General features: G+C 43.4%; 1 protein-coding gene across 3 annotated transcripts; it reads right to left on the reverse strand.

Annotated features, from left to right (window-relative positions):
- Positions 1-2,460: 2,460 nt before the first annotated feature.
- Positions 2,461-17,609, reverse strand: SFPQ (splicing factor proline and glutamine rich). Of its 3 annotated transcripts, XR_012584189.1 has the most exons (12): positions 16,836-17,608; positions 16,324-16,512; positions 15,926-16,227; positions 15,715-15,810; positions 14,149-14,345; positions 13,767-13,851; positions 13,326-13,443; positions 13,062-13,110; positions 12,861-12,982; positions 3,824-3,868; positions 3,458-3,532; positions 2,461-2,542 (listed from the first exon to the last, which is right to left on the reverse strand). XR_012584189.1 is itself a non-coding variant. In XM_074562575.1 (11 exons), the coding sequence occupies exons 1-10, from the start codon at positions 17,481-17,483 to the stop codon at positions 3,848-3,850; spliced, it is 1,827 nt and encodes a 608-aa protein (XP_074418676.1). In that variant the 5' UTR covers positions 17,484-17,608; the 3' UTR covers positions 2,461-3,532; positions 3,824-3,847. The 3 variants fall into 3 exon arrangements, 2 of the variants coding, with proteins under 2 accessions (XP_074418676.1, XP_074418675.1); XM_074562575.1 differs by having other exon boundaries at positions 2,461-3,532; XM_074562574.1 differs by lacking the exons at positions 2,461-2,542; positions 3,458-3,532; positions 3,824-3,868 and adding an exon at positions 8,903-10,233 and having other exon boundaries at positions 16,836-17,609.

Here is a 17,609-nt window from a genome sequence, read left to right on the forward strand (position 1 = left end):
GTGGCTCCAGGGAGGCCCGGCCGGGCACCGCCCGGTCCCGCGTCACCGCCTGCGCCGGCACCGCGCGGCACGCACCGGGAACAGCGGCCCCGGAGGGGCGAGAGCCAGCGCCCAGCGGAGCCACCGGGCACTGGCGTTACGGGAACTCAAGTGGAAATGTTTTTTTTAACGCTAATAAATCGTGAAAGAGCAGGAACCGTTTCTCTGGCAGCACCGGGAGCACCGCCGGCCTGCACCAGCACCGACCCCGGCACAGCGGCTTTACCGGGTTGCGGCAGCGCTATTTTTACTCCTGGCAGCACATGGGTCCCTGGCGCTGCGGGGAGAGACGCAGCGAGCGCAGCCGAGGAGCCGCTCGCGGGATCCTGCTCCGGCAGGATGATAAACAGCAACAGGCCAGGGCAGGCTCCAGCCCTTCCTGCCTCGGGAAGTCCCTTGGGGGAAAAAGGATTAAAAGAATACGAAGACCAAACCCATCCTGAACAGATTGCGGCAGCCCAGCGACCTCATGCCTGCAGCGCAGGGTTGTGGCTGCCCTGCGCCGGTGTTGCCAGAGGGAGCCTTCGTCACCACTGCCGGGGGACACCCACCCCCAAAACCCTCCTCTTTGGGCTCAAAAAGCAGCAGCTCCTTTCTCCAGTACTGTCGTTTCAGCCCTACCACAGAGCAGACGGGCCAGGACAGAGGGGTTTTTTTGTGCAAACATTGCAAAACCATTTCACAGCGTGTTTGCGTTCCCTGGTTGGCTGGCGCCAAGCCCAGTGCCATTGACGGGCTCCCGGTCACCGTCCTGCCCGGGGTCACGCCACCCACGCCATTCCCAAGCCCTGGCACAGCACCAGGGGGCTCGAGGCCCCCCACAGCAGAGGGACACGATGGCAGATAAACACTGCTGCCTGCCTGGTACCGCACTCTCACCGTCCTTGTGGTATCTCGTGTTTTTTTAATTACAGGAGCTACTTAAGAGTAATCAAACATTTGGCAGAACCAGGTAAAACGTCTGTGCCAGCCACCCACCAGGTGATGAGAAGGGCCAGCACCAAAAATATCAGGGGGCTTTTTGCCATTCTCCAAAACACATCCCATTTCTAAACAGCAAAATGCAGTTTGTTATAAAGGGAGTTGTAGGAGGGTGAAGTTCAGCACTTGGAACATGGGAATCACATCCAGGCTGGAACAGTGTCACATAGGAAGCAGCTCATGCTGCAACAGTGGAAAGGAAACTAGGACAAGTTACTGGAAAATAACAGAATTTGAGAGGAAAAAAGGCTGCATAAGGCTGCAGGAGCTGTGGAGACAAAGCCACTGAACCCCAGCCCCTCGCAGTGCAGCTATTGAGGAACCACAAAAACTCTTCTCGCTGAAATCTGGACAATAACATGAAGTCACATCAGAGATAAGCACCTCAGGTTACCCCGTACCCCATCGCTTGACTGCATGAAAAAGTGAAAAGCAGCAGCAAGCAGCTTTTAATGCAGCATTAAAAACATTCCTCTGTTACGAAAACTTCCTGAGAGGGAAGTAAACAACCCAAAGCCCAAGACATTCCCGGCTGGGATTTAAAGCACAGGTAAGCCGTGTTCCAGGCAGGCACTGATCCTGTGCCCTTGGACAGCCAGACGTGTCCCAAGGATTTCATGACTTCGCCACATTAAATCCAATTTATTTTGGTCTTTCTAGTCTGGCAAGGCAGTTCCCAGCCAAACATTCGTGGCTCCTCATGCTGCAGGGGAAAACCTTGTTAGAGCACAGCTGTATGCACACAGCCTGCTGCCGGCGGAGTTTAACACATTGAACTACCTGGTCTTTAAACAAAGACTAGTATTTAATAAATGACAGCATGAACCACCTATGTGCACAGCTGTCCAAAGCCATACGAACCACGGTAACTTGTGCTGTAAAAACTAAACCCAGCACTTCTCTGGCTTCCCAAGAACTCTAATTTCAGCATCTCAGGCTTAATTACTACAGTCATCACCAAGAAAATTATTAAAAACCAACCAGGCAATGTAAACATTTAAAATTCTGTGATGTAAGAATACAGCAGTACACAGGACTCCAGCTGGGGGAAGGAATGGGTGAAACTTCCAGAAATACAGTAATTTATTAAAAAAAAAATTAAGCTAGTAATTTTGCAAAAGTTCCTACAGCTGCACGCAGGTCAGGGCTACAGGTAGCCTGGACCTGGAGCATTTGAACTCCAAGGGGAAGCCCATGGCACAATCCCAGCAGGAAAAAAATACTGTATTAGGTATTTTTCAGGTTTTTACTGGTTATGAGTGGTTATCTTTCATGTGCTTGTTGCAGTACAGAGCAGGACCCAACGACCCCAGCCCTCCCAGCATGGTCTGTGGCCCTTCTACAGCCTCATCTGTGTCAGTTTCTCAAACTCATCTGCACCACTTTATGCTGAACAGATCGCTTACTCATTGTATACACTCTACAATAAAACACAAGTCATTTATAAAAAAGTTTAAATATTTTATTTTTTTAAATTGTATGTTCCTGGCTCCTCTTCACTGCATTCAGACTTCTTCTTCTTCTGCAAGTGCAAAGCACACAGTTAGCAAGAACATTAAAAACGCCAGCAGAAACCACACGTGATGACACGAAAAGGGAACAAGTGCATCACAACAGGTCATGCACCTGGCACATGTTCTCTAGGAGCCCAAGTTCTCATCAGAGATTTGAGATTAAATGACCAGCATTCACATTTTCATCTACTTTATAAATGTCAAAGATCTGAAATGGCTTTGTTCTACCATCCTAGAAACAAGAGCAGCGGTGACAAATCACATACCATTCAACAGGAATTCACCAACTGAATCTCACCGGCTTCATGTCTTGCAGGTTCACTTGGGGCATATCTGAGCAGTTACTTACCCATCACTCGTGACTTAAGGTACTTTGCATGTTGCTCCTCACACAAGATTTTAAACATCTGATGTTCCCCCGTGTAGTTTTAGTGGTAAGTTAGAGGGAAAATGTCATTAATTCCAGCTCTGCAAGTTAGTTTATTTCCCTAAATTGCTATCCGCTTGTGCTCTTGTATTTCCTAATTCATCTTCCAGGTTATTTTGAAAGTTCAATGTTCATTAAAATATTTCAGAAGAGTAGCTTTTTAGCAACTTTTAGTTAGATTAACATTAGAGAAGCAACTGCTCTATTGTTCCCTGCTGACAATCACCCATGCCATTCGCTGGAACCTAAATGTAGAAATGGTTATTTCTTGTTTGACCACCTATAGCATTCAGAGGACAGAGTTTATTTGATGCCGCCGCAGGGCTGAAAAGCCTCAAACAATGGTTATGTGTTAGCTCTAACAAAGGCAAGATACAGAAATTTTATATAACACTGAGATTAATGAAGGGCAAATTTCAGGCAAGAACGACATAATACATCACAGGGTGACAGGCTACCGAGCTCCTACGGCAGTATAAGGACACCAACAACTCACTTGCTCACTTGTCATCTTGGTCCCTCCACGTATCACTGGGCATCGTGCTGGATGTGCTCATGCTCAGCTCCTGAACTGGAAAAACATTCCGAAGTTATACTCACAGTGATTTTGAAATCTTTTGTACAGACCCACATCTAGAAAGCTATTTTTAACCCCTGCTGTCAAGGTATCAAAGCCCAGGTGGAGTCTGGGTGTTAATCCCCCAGCTCAACAGACAGCAGGTACCTGGTTTTACCCTACACATTTCACATATACCGATTTCTCAATATTCTCTGATTCACACGTACTCAGTGACTGAACATCAAGTGTCCAGAACCCTTTATTATTTCACCCATTCAGAACAAGACCAGAAGTTATGCTTACTTCCCATGGATGAGCACTCCGGTTTCACTCAGCTTTCATCTTCACCTAAAGGATAACAACTGAAGTTATTATAGTAATACACAAAAAATTCTGACCATTTCAAAACTAACTTAAAAATAAGGTTTTAAGATACATGGACTGATTAGTTATGAGGGGAATTTACAAATTATTCCAAAATATTAAGTGGAAGAATAAGGGGCAGAAATAGGCTAGCCTACACACTTGTAAAGAGATGAAGGAATATGCAGGTAGTTGACTGAAGAACTGCACCTTGTCTGAGCACAAACCGTAAATCACCAGTCTGAGTACAATGAAGTTTGATTGCAGCCAGAGGTATACTATCCCTTATGTGAAGGCATTAACAATTTTGTCAAGCTACTTCAACTATTTCACCCTAGTCTGTCTCCTGTAGCAATGCCCTCTTTCTTCCCCTTCGTGAAGGAGTGCAATGCCCCTGGACTCCTACCAGCCCTCAGGTCAATGGCCCTAGAAGTGTTTCAGAAGCCGAAGGAAGACACTAAGAGGGGTTAGCACTGTCAGTCGACTGCTTTTATGCTCGGCAACGGATTCTTCCCTTCTCAAGACCCACCCTTTTACTATAGCTAAGTTGAGGGCAAACTGCGATGGTCAGCAGCTAGGGATGTAGCCGCACAAGGTTTCTGTGCACACCTCTAGTTGGGAGGCAAATCACACCATGGTCACAATGTGATCTGACCAGGCAGGGCAAAGTTCAAGTTTAGTCTCAAACCCACCACCTGGGTTTTATCATGGCCCTCAGGAGCAGAAGTATAGTATGCACATTTTGTTTTCTATGCCATAGCAACAAACACCATGCATAAGGGATACTATATCTTTGTGCATCCTTTTAACACTTCAGATTCACTTATAGCCACGCTCCTCCCAACCCTCCCCAGTTAGCTCTTCAGTACTGGTGTTCAGAAGCAACATTTATAGAGATGGGGTATTCACAGACCACTGGCGGGACTGCACAGCCAAGTCCTAACATGTCAATCATTATCTAGCAGCAATGACAGAGGTGGGAGAAGGCCAATCCTCCCTTTTTTTCCTTTTCCAGTAAGCAGCTATTTAACAGCCCCACTAGCTGGTATGGAGACAAAAAAATCTGAAGCTAATTAGCTGATTCCAAACTTGCTAGTAGTGGAAGAAGCCAAGTAATTACCCAGAACAGCATACTTTTAATGCATCCTTTCCAACATGCTTAGCCTCATTTAACATAATGGAACAAAACACTGGCCTTCCTGATCATGTCACTGCAGCTGGCAATGATTAACAGAGACATGCAACCCCATTACTGCTCAAGTCCTAAAACTACTCACAGGCCTCAGTGTTTAGCTATGGGGAAAACTGCAAGCAAATCAACACTTTGTATGCTTAATGTTACAGTAAAGCCCCCATACACGCTATGCTGGGCTCTCTCCTGACAGCACCAGTTTCTGGCTCTGAGGGCCTAGCAGGTACGCATATGTATTCTGACACCACACTTCTGAGCTACAGGTAAGCTTTTGAGAAAAAGTGTATTTCACACACAGATAAAACCAAGATGAAACACAATGCAAGCACTTTAATGTCATTTCTTGTACCCACTTGTTACAGACTGACTTAGAGCAGACATGACTATTTGCTTTTAAGTTAGCTACCACACCAAGTTTCATTACTGCAGACAGTCAGAGCTGGTATGAGACCCATGGTCCAGTCACGAATTGCTTGCTCCAAGAGTGTCAAAAACCTGATAGTTCAAGTACGTAGAACAAGGCAGATGTGCCAATAACCCCTCCACGACATTCCTGCAGGTCAAGTCAAGTATCCGGAGCACACTGGAAAAAACTAGGCAGATCTGAGCATCGGTTTAAAGATCAATAATTCAGTTTTGCTACCTGACAGTACACTTACTGCCATCGGTTTTGCTACTGAGTTCTAGTCACAGGTAAGAGTAAGCCATCACGAAAAGCCAAACTGACTTTGTGACAAGCGGTGTCACTGCTTGACTAGCTGGAGCTCGGCTACACTCACTGTGGTGTAACCAAAGACCTGTTATTATTATCTTGAGGTGCACCTGCTACTTAAGCTTTCAATGGAACATGAAGAGATAGCTACAGCAGAGGGCAAGGCTGTTGAGCAGATACCCTGTTCACCAGCAAGAGTCTTGCCTGGAAGGTAACACAGAAGGGTTCAAATGTGACAGTAATACCAGAAACAAGTATGCAAAGCAGAACTTTGCAGAACAAGCAGAAAAACACATTACAACACCTCCGAAATAAACTGAACATCAGACAAGAGCTAGATCATGTGCTGAAACAAGGGACCTTGAAATTCAGGTTCAAGAGCTAATGCATAAGAGCTGGAGATCAGCATGTCTGGATGTCTGGAAATGTAAGCAGGTTAATCCTGAAACACTATATTCAGTATTTCTAGTAATGAAGAGTTTAGAATTACATCCCCAAGACTGATGAAAAATGAAATTGAGCATTACACTACAGCAAGATGACTCTATGAGGCAGAAATATAGAATCTTATCACTGTCAATTAAAAGCAGAGGAACATATTAAGCTTGTCAATCAAAGATTAAAATAGAGACAACTGAAATGTCCAATAAGCTCTGTGAAACGACTCACGAGGATATTCATTCAAGCACTCATTTGTACGTCCTCAAAAATACTCCAAATCAGTCTCAAAGCTGATTGTATTAGCAAGATACTATCATGTAGTGCACACAAGGCTAGAGCAGTGATTACTAATGCATTTCCTACTGAGTCAAGACTCTACAAAGGGATGCGCTGCAGATGGGCCATTTGGTCACTACAGAAAGTTTTAACAGTCCTTTTCTAGGCACTGATAGCACCTAGTTGACTAAAGTGAGTTTAAGATCACATTCCCTCTTCCCCACAAAGCTCATCTAAGAGTATCTTCGTTACATTGGAACTAAGAAAAATCCACACAAGCCGAGTCGTATGTACAAAGGAATCGGGTCTGAAAATACTTATCTAAGAATCACAGCAAGTTGCTTATTGACTCTGAAACAAGACAAAGCTTAAAACCGAAAACCACGCAGCTTTGATGCAAGCTTAACATACAGGTATGAAGAGTGCTGCACTGTAATTCCACAGTCAGAAGTGTGATGTCAGAATACCCACAGTATAAGATTACATAGAAAGTCACCAAGTTATATTATATTGCTTGTTACCTACCTGTACGCAGTCGGCAATGAGAATCTTGGAGCAAGCAGGAATACTACATCCGGGTCCTAATGTCCATTGCCATTTGTGGTACTACGTTCCTCACAGTTATGAACTGCAGAAATGCTGGCTAAGTGCAGTTATGTAGCAGGCCACTAGTTTTAAGTGTAAATTGCAGTCTCAAACTCCAGCAAAAACTTGCTGCCACAGTAAATGGTTGCCAAGGAGAAGCCAAGATTTTTTCTACCACAAAAATACCACAAAATCTCAAAAGCAGTTTCAGTTTCTCATCAGCTGTATAAATGATTAGTGTAATGTGTCTACACCAGAAGATAAGATTATTCTGTATTCATTTCTGAGAAAGCGTGAAGATATATATATATAGCGATACCAGTTTCTACATGCTGCAGTTTTTAGAAATCTGAGTGTCAAAGTGGGCTCAATTTTGATAAAGCAAGCTAAATTGCAACAGCCAATGTCCTCCAAGTCCAGTACAAAAAAAATGTATTATGGGATCCAGACCATCCAAAACCAGGTCTGACCAACGAAGCACTTTTCTAAGTGGTTTTAAAGATTCAATCATATATAAATCTGATTTTACGAAAAAAGTCCAAAACCTCATAGGAACAGATCAAAGGAACGTAACTTCTCACCTCCCACATTTAGCAACTTTATCAGATTTTAAAGTTGACATGTTTGCCAGCTTTTAAGACACCACCTTTAAAAAGTCTTGAAAAGAAGTTGGCTAGTTAATTGTATGCCAGTTTAATACATGCAACTCAAAGCAGAAATTATTTTAGAAATTCTGCTTATGCAGCTACAACAAAGCTAGATTTAACCAAACTTTCAGATGTTTTGAAAACTGCCAAATCTTTCAATGTATTTACTACTCATGGTTTTGCAACTCAGCTATTTTTAATACCTAGCAACAGTAGCTCATGTACAAAACAGGGGTACCAAAAGACAACCTCTGTAAGGTACAAGGACATCAGCATCCTTCACTCTTCCAAGTTACAGAACTACAAAAGAACATACTTTAGGATATGCACCAGCATCTCTTTAATAAAGAATGACATGTAATCTGAAAAATAAACTGAAAAAATTAATTTAATGTTTACGTTCAGAATTCCCCATCTCAGACACCTTCACCTTTTGCGGGTGTCCCATGAACACCCTCCAGAAAACATATGCATTATTTAATACTACTTCAATAAAGCAAATTGCATCGGTACTGCCGATTTTTAAACTAAGTATCCAATACAAGTACTCCCAAATACTTGGCCTGCAGTTTAGCAACTGCCAATTCGGAATTTCCTGAAGAGTAATTCAGTGTTATAGCATGTTAGCAACCCCCAAACTTTTCTGGGAAAATAAGAAGCATTCACCAAATAAGCTGAGTCGTTATTTAGTGTGCTTCATATTCGAAGTCAGTGTTACATGGTATCAGCATTTCACAACATGGTATTTTTTTCATTTAAAGAGTACCAGCACTTAAGAGTACTTCAAGAGGGATCATCTGCACTCTGACTGCACTCATACTGCAATCTGACACTAAAGTTTTAACCACAGAGAAAATTTAGCATAGAATTTAGAATTAGCCAATGCTTAGCACAAAGAATGGAAAGATCTTTGGAAGATTAAAGCTACTCACAGAATGCTCGGTGCTTGGGGAATCCTGTGAAGTACACCAAAGCTAAGTTTACCTACTTTGTGCCAAGCAGGTTGAAGTATCCTGCATTAACACCAAGGTATTTTGCACTGGGAAGTCACGTTCCCAGCTTATCTGGTACAATGTAGTAACAAGCAAAGCAACTACCTTATCAATGAGTCCAGAACGCTTTGAAATTCTTCTGAGGCTTAATAAAATGAACAGCAAGCTAATGAATTCATCAGATCTTCTACAAAAGAACCTTAAAGGGAGTTTATTTGTACTGTGTAGTATTAACTATTAAACTCCAGATTCAGATACTACTTTTGATGCATTATCTCCAAACATCAATAATAAAAGAGCGATAACCATCATGCAAGCAAGCCAATTTCTGTATTTTTACATACAGGTTTTTAGGATTTGCCCACCAGCTACACGATTGAAGAATAGTTCCTGCAGTCCCCATTATACAAATGATTGTATTCTGAACTATGCAAATTAGTCCACCCAATTAGCATGAGGACAAAAGCAAGTTAACCTTAATCACTCAAGTAACACTTCTGGTCTTTTTGCCAAGCAATTTCAGGTGAGTATACAATACGGAGCAAGGCCAGTTCCTGTAATCTCAAACAGCTTAAGAGCATATAAATATCACATTAATAATCCTTTAGTTAGGAAGTCAGCCAATACAAGTCATTCTATGAATTTATTTTAAAATAACCATTGCTAGTCTTCTGCTTAAAGTCTTTAAAAGATTCCAAGCAGTAACTGCCAAGGTGGTAAGTGCTACCAACCCACCACCCATTATCCGTAGCTAAAATATGAAATTCGTTACATACTGCACTGCTTGCAATGTAGCTTTAGTTATTGTATCTTACAGCACTTGCAAGATTTGCTTTCTTATTGCAGCACAATTAATGCTCAAAAAATCTGCACCTACTGGAAAGTTAGGCTACTATTTGACCCAAACTTTAGCTAGAGGCATTACGGGAAGAGATCTTACTCTTCACGACACTTCCACACCCTGGTCTAGTTTGACCTCTAACTCAAGACTCTTGGTTTACTGCGGAAGGTGTGGTATTTAGCCTCGTATGTTTAACCACGAATGGCAAGAAGAGTTACTACATTTAGTTTTCTATTTATTTGAAGCACAGTAAAAAAAAGTTGGTACACTTTGGGAATTCAGTGGCACAAGGTACACTGCCATCAAGTTAGGGACGTTATACATCAAAAAAACAGCTAAATTTGTTTTGAAACACTGCATTACATAATTAAATTGTACTCGCCCAAACAGACCACTTACAAATATTAGGTCAGTAAGTTTCTAACATCCATAAAAACGTAGCTTTCTTACTAAAATGCAAGAATTAAAAAGTTGGTGTCTAAACAAGACAGACAAAAACAAACTGGAATGAAACTACAGGTCACATCTAAAATCGGGGCTTTTTGTTTGGGCCTTCATATTCTTCTCTCCCTCTACCATATCCTGTTGGTGTTCCAGGCCCCATTCCTCTAGGACCCTGGCCACCCACAGGCCCCGCACCTCCCTGCCCAAAGCGTTCAGGACGCTATTGGAACAGAATTAACAGTTCATTATATGTAGTTGATGTCCATGTGTGTTAAGTATATATTTTTAGAAGGTTCCGCAGTCAAGGTTCGTCGATACAATCACCATTGAGTCGATCCACAGGTACCGGGAACATAGAAAGGAAAAAAGGGTAATTTAAAAATTAGTTTATTGTAATACATGCCTTGAGGTATGTTCCCACTTGATGCATTCTCATACATCTGTTACAAAGAACAGATCCTCCCTGAAGTGCTAGAAATGTAAGCATTAGTGCAGATGTGAATTAACAACTTTTCCAAATGAGCTCTAGCAATTTTCAACCAAGTTAATGCAAATAGCTTGCAAACTTCTCACCTTTAGTGCAGTAAAAGCTTAGATTGCATCACTGTCATTTACAAATAAGCCTAGCCAGAGAACGAATCTTCAGTTCACTGAAGTATGAGCTGACATTCATAAAATGTCATTGTAAACAGAATGCCTACTCACCAGTTAATGGCATGTGCTGCAATAGAGACCATGTGCTTTTCAAGATGGGGTTAAGACTACGGTCTGCTGACTAAACTGCAGAGGCCTTAGGCAGTAACCAAAAATGATTGTGAGCACTACTGGATTGCAAGAAGAAAAAAAATGTGAAAAAAAGCTAATGACCAGTGATTTATCTAACCAACGCAACTGCTCGATCAAAAGACGTGCATTTGTTAAAATCCCCCGTACTCCAGAACTGCTGCTGTATAATATGCAAAACGTGTTCAAAGAACTACAATTTATTCAGCGTTTCCAGTTAGAACTATGCACAAAGGGTCAACATCTCCCTTCCCACCCCACCTTCACCAAAAGGCTCTTGGAAAATTCACAACTTCACAGCGTTGAGAGGTTTCACACCAAGATGTAAAAGCTAAATTACCCTGCAATAAAGCAGAGACTTCAGGTATTTTTACTACTACCTCTAGCTGCATGTACTTCATTCAGTTACTGTATCAGTAGGTGTGATCAGCATTTAATCTAGAGAACTGACAAATTATGAAGTCAAAGATAGCTTTAAACTTCCATTTCAAGCAAGTTTTCCACTACCGAGTAACAGAACAATGGTAGGTTGCTTGTTACAAAAAGGTATCTGCAACTGAAAATTCACACTTCAAGTTCTTGACTTCTGAAAGTTAGTTTCAATCCTTCCAAGAAAGGAAGTTCAGAAAGATTACCTAGGTTCTTTCTGCCTAATTCATGGCAGCTTATCTCCAATTCTGTTTAAAAGGTATCAGCCCAGTAACTGTGACAGCACTGTGTGGCAGAGATCCCCATCCTAAGAAACTCAAGGCAGTTAAACCATCTTACTGTCACACCTTTTGACCACATCACATTTTCAAGTATAACACCAGTTCAGCATGCACCTGTACCATGATTTTCAGGAGAAAAATGTACACAGCATTCACCACAGACTGCCTAACTGTTCACGGGAAACTTAGGAACTGCTTAAGTATCAGTAGATTATATAGATACATTAAGGCCAACGGCACTGTCTACTGAATCAATGATGCTCTGCAAAGTTATCATTCCAAAGATATGGTTCCCCCAAAAAAACCAGAAGATACCTGACAAGCTACTATGGTAGCTCACCACGTTAAGCCAGAGGCCTGAACCCACCCAAAAATCATTTACTTCAGCTTGTGATACAGAGTGTACACCCCTTCAGGAGGGTGAAAGCACACTAATATTGCCACCTAAGCCAACATAGATTTGAATCCTACCCATTAAGCATTTCTTTAAACTACATCCATATTGCTTCAGTGTGATAACACCAAGCAGGCTCAAAGCCCATTCACACATATAGTGTGCCAAAAATAGTACAGTTTGGAAACATACCTCAGAACATGAGATATGTTGTAGCTTTAACAAATTCTACCTATATAGTCATGCCCAACACGGGAAAACAAGAACGGGCTATCATTCCTGTGAGATAGGAATCACAAAATGGCTACAGTCAAGGATCGCTGGAGTATGTTTAAGGTAAAAAACAGCATTTCTGCTCTTCTATGGCAAACATGAGCATACAGAGTAAGTGATATGCTGTTTACCATTGATTACTTAGGTTAATCTGCTGCTTCAATAGACATGAGCGCAGATTTTTGAATTAACAGCATACCCATACCAACATGCATCAATCCTAACTAGGCTTGGAAGGGCCAAAATAAATGCAGTGTTACACATTGGAAAGGAGAACAAAAAAATCTCTCTTGTCCATAAATACAGAATGTCAAATTACTGAAAAGCTACTACACACATTTAAATTATGAAATTTGTCAGATTCTCTAGAATTTATAAAAAATCCTTCCAAGCCTACCAGTGACGCAGAATTTCCGAAGTCCAATAAAGTCAGAGTTAATTGCAAATATGCTTGACAGCACATTTGAATTTACTTACAAACAACTTCCGACTGTGTAAGCTATCATAACGGTTAAGAACTAATCTAGTACTACATACTGCCACGCTAGTCTTCATGTTAAATACCTGACAAGAAAGTCAGCAGTTAACAGTGAAATGTACACAACCATCCGAACACTGGTAGAGAACTCAATTCCCAACCACAACATTTCCCTTGTGCTAAACTAAAGCCACCACGGGATACATTACCATGTCACTTCCCATCATAGAACCACTCATGGCAGCTTGGCCAACTCCTGGATTAGCTTCATAACCTATGCCGCCACCACCTCCGAGAGGTGGAAATTTCTGGGCTGCAGAAGCATAAGGATCTAAGAAAGAAAAATATATAATCATATTCTGACAATTACTAAGTTAACTACATAAAGTAATTATTTTAAAATTCTTTACCTCCCATGTTCATTGTGGTGGCACCACCCATTCTCATGTCTCTCTCCCGCTGCATAGAAGAAACAACTTTTAGCACAGATAATCAATTACTGAAATCCACACCTTTCAGGAGATAAAGCACATGTACAGACAACTACTACCACTTCACCTACACAAAGACATTGCATTACCTAAGCTAAAGGAAACAGAACACATCAATCTTGAAAATACACCCAAAAAATTCCTGAACGTGGTAATGTATCCACAAAGCATGATTTCACTTACTGGATCCATGTAACCCATTCTACTATAATTCTCTTCCCTCTGTCTTCTCATTTGTTCTTCCATCTCCCGCTGACGTATCATCATTTCCTCTTCCCGCCTGCGACGCTCCTCCTCCTGCCTGATCATCCCAAAGCAGACTGTTAAACCTCAGCATCGCAACACATACAACACTTCTCACGAATATCACTTGCATGAGCAATTTAAAAGGCACTGAATGATTACACTTAAGCAAAAAAACCCAAAGCACTCTATGATGCTCAAATACTCAAGGAGAAACTTACACTGCAGTTCAATTTCTCATACACAAACTGAAGCAGCAATGGTGTTTCTTGAAAAATAAAAACTTTCATATAAGTCATTTTAAAAAAAAAAAAAAAAAAAAACAACAGAAATCAAACAACAAATGTAACACTGAAAAAATCCCATGAAAGCCAAACCAACCTCAGTTGAATTTCCTTGCGTTTCTGCATTTCTTGATTATGGAGTTCTTCCATACGTCTCAGTTCTTCTTGACGCCTCATAAGGTCTGCAGAAACGAAGCTTGTCAGCAGCTATTTCACAAACTCATGCCAGATTCAATCACATCATATCTGAATTAGATCAACCTTATCTGCACTATGGCAGACAGCTACCTTCTGAGCATCGCTATTCTTAACAACACTTCATTGAAATAAAAATTGAAAAACTACCAGTTGCACTTTTGAGCCTGAAATTCTAAAGTTAGCAGTAGGAAGCATGAATTTGTTCACTAACCCATTAAACAGACCTACATTTAAGCTAGCATTTAAAGTAAAAAGACGATACATAATTCAGGGCCAATTACCTTGACGCAAGAGGTTTGCCTGATGCTCGTGGTAAGCATCTTCCATCTCACTTTCAAGTTTGTCCTTGGCATCTTTCATGTTTTTTGCCACTTGCTCTCTCTGCTGTTTTTCCATTTCATCTAAAGATTTCCACCTCTGGGAATATTCAAATTCAAAACTGCCAGGCTGAGCAAAACGGGGAGGAGTCTCTCTTTCCCTGCGGAAAGGAAGATGCTCATTCAGAATAGATAAACCTGGAAACTGAAGGTCAATAAAAGATCACTAGCAGAATTACCAGGGAACATCAAAGGAGCCCTGAAAATACCTCACAACTATGTGATTGAAAACTTGCTGTGACAGAATGCTGGTAACACTACAGCATTTTACACACTTAAAAGAGCCGCATTTCATGTAAATAAATTCTATGTCTACCGTAGCAAAGACGGAGACTCCTCCACTATCACACCTAAGCAAATCTTCCCCACTTACAGTTCTACTGCATGTTTATCTTGCTCTTAACTTCTTCCTTATACATGTCACTGCTGACAACTGCCAGGTGCAAAATCCTCAAACAAGACAGGCCTTTGCCCAAGTAGGTACAGCTGCTCAAAACAACAGCATACAGAGAGATGGAGTTCTTCAGTGCCAACTTACCCAAAGCACTATTTGTTAAAGGCAAGTAATAACCTTCACTTTAGCTTAGAAGTTTTCAAAATGCCTGAGGGCCAACAGTTTATGTTGTCATATAAAGAAACTGGAGTCTAAAATTCAGTAATTAATGGAACAAAATTAGGGAAGTTCAAAAGCTTCCCATACGTTAGCAATGTAAAGCATTTCAACATTTTAGGAACACTATACTAATCTACACTATTTTCAAAGACACTCCCTATAAACTATTTGTAGTTTTTAATAAAAGCAAGTAATTTTGACCACTTTTTCATACAAACAAGACTGACTGGATCTCCCCCCTGCATTCCCTTTTGCGATCTGGGAAAATACAACATTTATACAGAAACAGGTTTAATACACAGATCCTAACCTAAAACTGCTACTTAGAAAAAGACTCCTATAGGCTCTTATGTACTCTTTTATGCCCAGTGGTCAGCTTCATCAGGCAAATCCACAGGCAACTAGTTTTTATGAATCATGGAATGAGTTAAAATTTTACTTAGTTTTGCATTTCATTCCATAAACATCAGTTTGTAAATTCCCTATGGGATCATCAACATGAAATACACCTGAAGTGAGATGGCAGTTCTCAACAACCGGATAAGCAACAAGTTGAAGTCTGATTTTCAGGAATTTCTACATATACCAAAACCATCTGTTATTGGGATGCTACTTAGGCTTTACGGTTTCTTTGAGATACAGTGTAGAAAATTGCTTGTGTAATCTTTAGTGAATATACTGAACAAACCAGTATGCTGCATTATCTAAAGACAAACTACTATCAAAAAAAACCCAAGAACTGAAAGTACTACTCAAAATTCAAAGCCTGTTTCTGAAAAATTACTCCAAATCCTTCACACTCTGGGACAATACTATGTCCACCATCTATATACTCTATACCAAAAGATAGTGCCTACTTTTGATACATCGGATTCTTCTGAGCAAGCTTTTCTGGAAGACCATCTTCATCATCCAATTGTTCCAATGGTTCCACAATAACCGGCCTAGGAGTGCTGAACAAAAAAAATACCCATTTTACTCCTCCATAAGAATCTCTATTCTGAAAAACCATAAGCTGACAATTTTATTCTGCTTAAAACTAGAAAACCTAAGCACCAAAATACTTACGTAGTCAACAAAAACACTCCTTCAGTACACCGTTCAAATGCTTTTCTTGCAGCTGGCTTTGATGCAAATTCAACAATGCCTTTTCCTGTTGATCTACCTCTATCATCTACAATCACAACCGCTCTTTCCACTGGACCAAACTGGGAAAAAGCTTCCTCCAGCAACTCGTTGGACACATAAGGTGAAAGGTTACGCACTGAAAGAGCAGCAGCATGTGTGGCAAACCGAACACGAAGCTGTCGACCCCTCATGGGGGTATCATCCAGTTCTGCCTTCGCAATTTCTGCAAGAGCTCTAGATTCCTGAAGAAAGTTTAAGACCCAGTTTTAGAAAACCAAGTTGTAAACTACACCATTTCGTAAGAACTAAACGGATGGATGGATAGTACAAAAACCTACCAATTTAATGAATCCAAAGCCTTTCCCCTTGTTGATAAAAACCTCTCCTGGCTCCCCATATTTGGCGAACAATCTTTTAAAGTCTTCGTCTGTTATATCAGCAGGCAAATTCCCAACAAACAAGCGGCAACGCTGAGTATAGGTCTTCTCCCCGGGTCGCCTCAGAAGAGAGAGGTTTGCTTTAAATCCCTACAAAGAAGCAGACCAGCCTGAACCATCGCCGTCTGCCGCCCCGCGCTTCGGCCCAGAGCAGCCCCAGGTCACCGCCAGCGAATACAAACCCAGGCTGCCACACACCCCTCGAGGCCGCAGTCGGGAGCTGCCTGGCCACCTAGGGAACACGCACATCATGTTTAGGGTGCTCGCAGCCCGCCGCCGTCCCTCTCGCCTCGCCAGGGCCCCCCCTTCGCCCGCGCTCCTCCCCTCAAGATGGCGGCGCGGACGCGCGGAGCCGCCGTGCCCGGCCGCCGCCATCTTGTGGCTCGGGGAGGGGGAGGGGGGCTGTGACTCACCTCGTCCGAGAGCTTGTCGCCGCCGCCGCCGGCCGAGCCCTGCTGCGAGGACAGGCTCTGCTGTCCCTGGTGCTGCTGCCCGCGGCCCCGCGGCTCTCCGCCCGGCCCGCCTCGGTGCCCCGGCCCGCCTTTGTGCGGCCCGCCGGGCCCCTGCTGGGGGCCGCCTGGTCCCTTGGGCCCGCCGCCGGGCGACTGTCCTTGTCCTTTCTTAGGGCCGCCGGCCGGGGTGGGGCTGGGGCTCGGCTTGGGCTGCGGCTGCCCCCCCGGGCCGGAGGGAGCCGAGGAGGGCGCCGACACCGGAGGCTGCTGCTGCGGCGGCTGCCCCGCGGGCAGCGCGGACGGCGGAGGCGCTCCCGGGCCGGCCTGGCTGCCGGCAGGCCCCGCCGTGGTGGCGGCGGCTGAAGAGGACGAAGAAGGCGGTGCAGAGGTCGAGGCGGGCGGCTTCGGAGGTTCGGGCTTCGGGCCTCCGCCCGGTGGGCCACCCGGGCCCTGCGGGCCGCCCCCCATGGGGCCGCGGTTCTGGCCCATGCCCATGCCGGGCGGCGGAGAGCGGAAATCGTGGTTGGGGCCGCCGCGACCACCTCCGCCGCCGCGCCGGTGGAAGCCGCCTCCGCCGCCGCCACGGCTACGGAACCGATCCCGCGACATGGTGGTGGAGGAGGTGGAGGAGGAGGAGAAGGAGGAGAGGTGCTCCGGCCGCCGCTGCTGCTCCTCAGAGCCCGCTGCTCAAAATGGCGGCGAGCTGAACGGCCTCGCCGCCGCCTTTGTCCGCCC

Source organism: Larus michahellis, chromosome 19, assembly GCF_964199755.1.
Source record: "Larus michahellis chromosome 19, bLarMic1.1, whole genome shotgun sequence".
Classification (NCBI taxonomy): Eukaryota; Metazoa; Chordata; class Aves; order Charadriiformes; family Laridae; genus Larus; species Larus michahellis.

What these genes read in the sequence shown, in the direction of transcription:
- SFPQ (XM_074562574.1), bottom strand. Translation starts at nt 17,483, where the DNA reads ATGTCGCGGGATCGGTTCCGTAGCCGTGGCGGCGGCGGAGGCGGCTTC. An exon ending in GCGACAAGCTCTCGGACGAG is followed by an intron (nt 16,513 to 16,835) that starts GTGAGTCACAGC and finishes GCTTCTTTGTAG; the next exon opens with GGATTTAAAGCAAACCTCTC. An exon ending in GGCAAACCTCTTGCGTCAAG is followed by an intron (nt 13,852 to 14,148) that starts GTAATTGGCCCT and finishes TCGTTTCTGCAG; the next exon opens with ACCTTATGAGGCGTCAAGAA.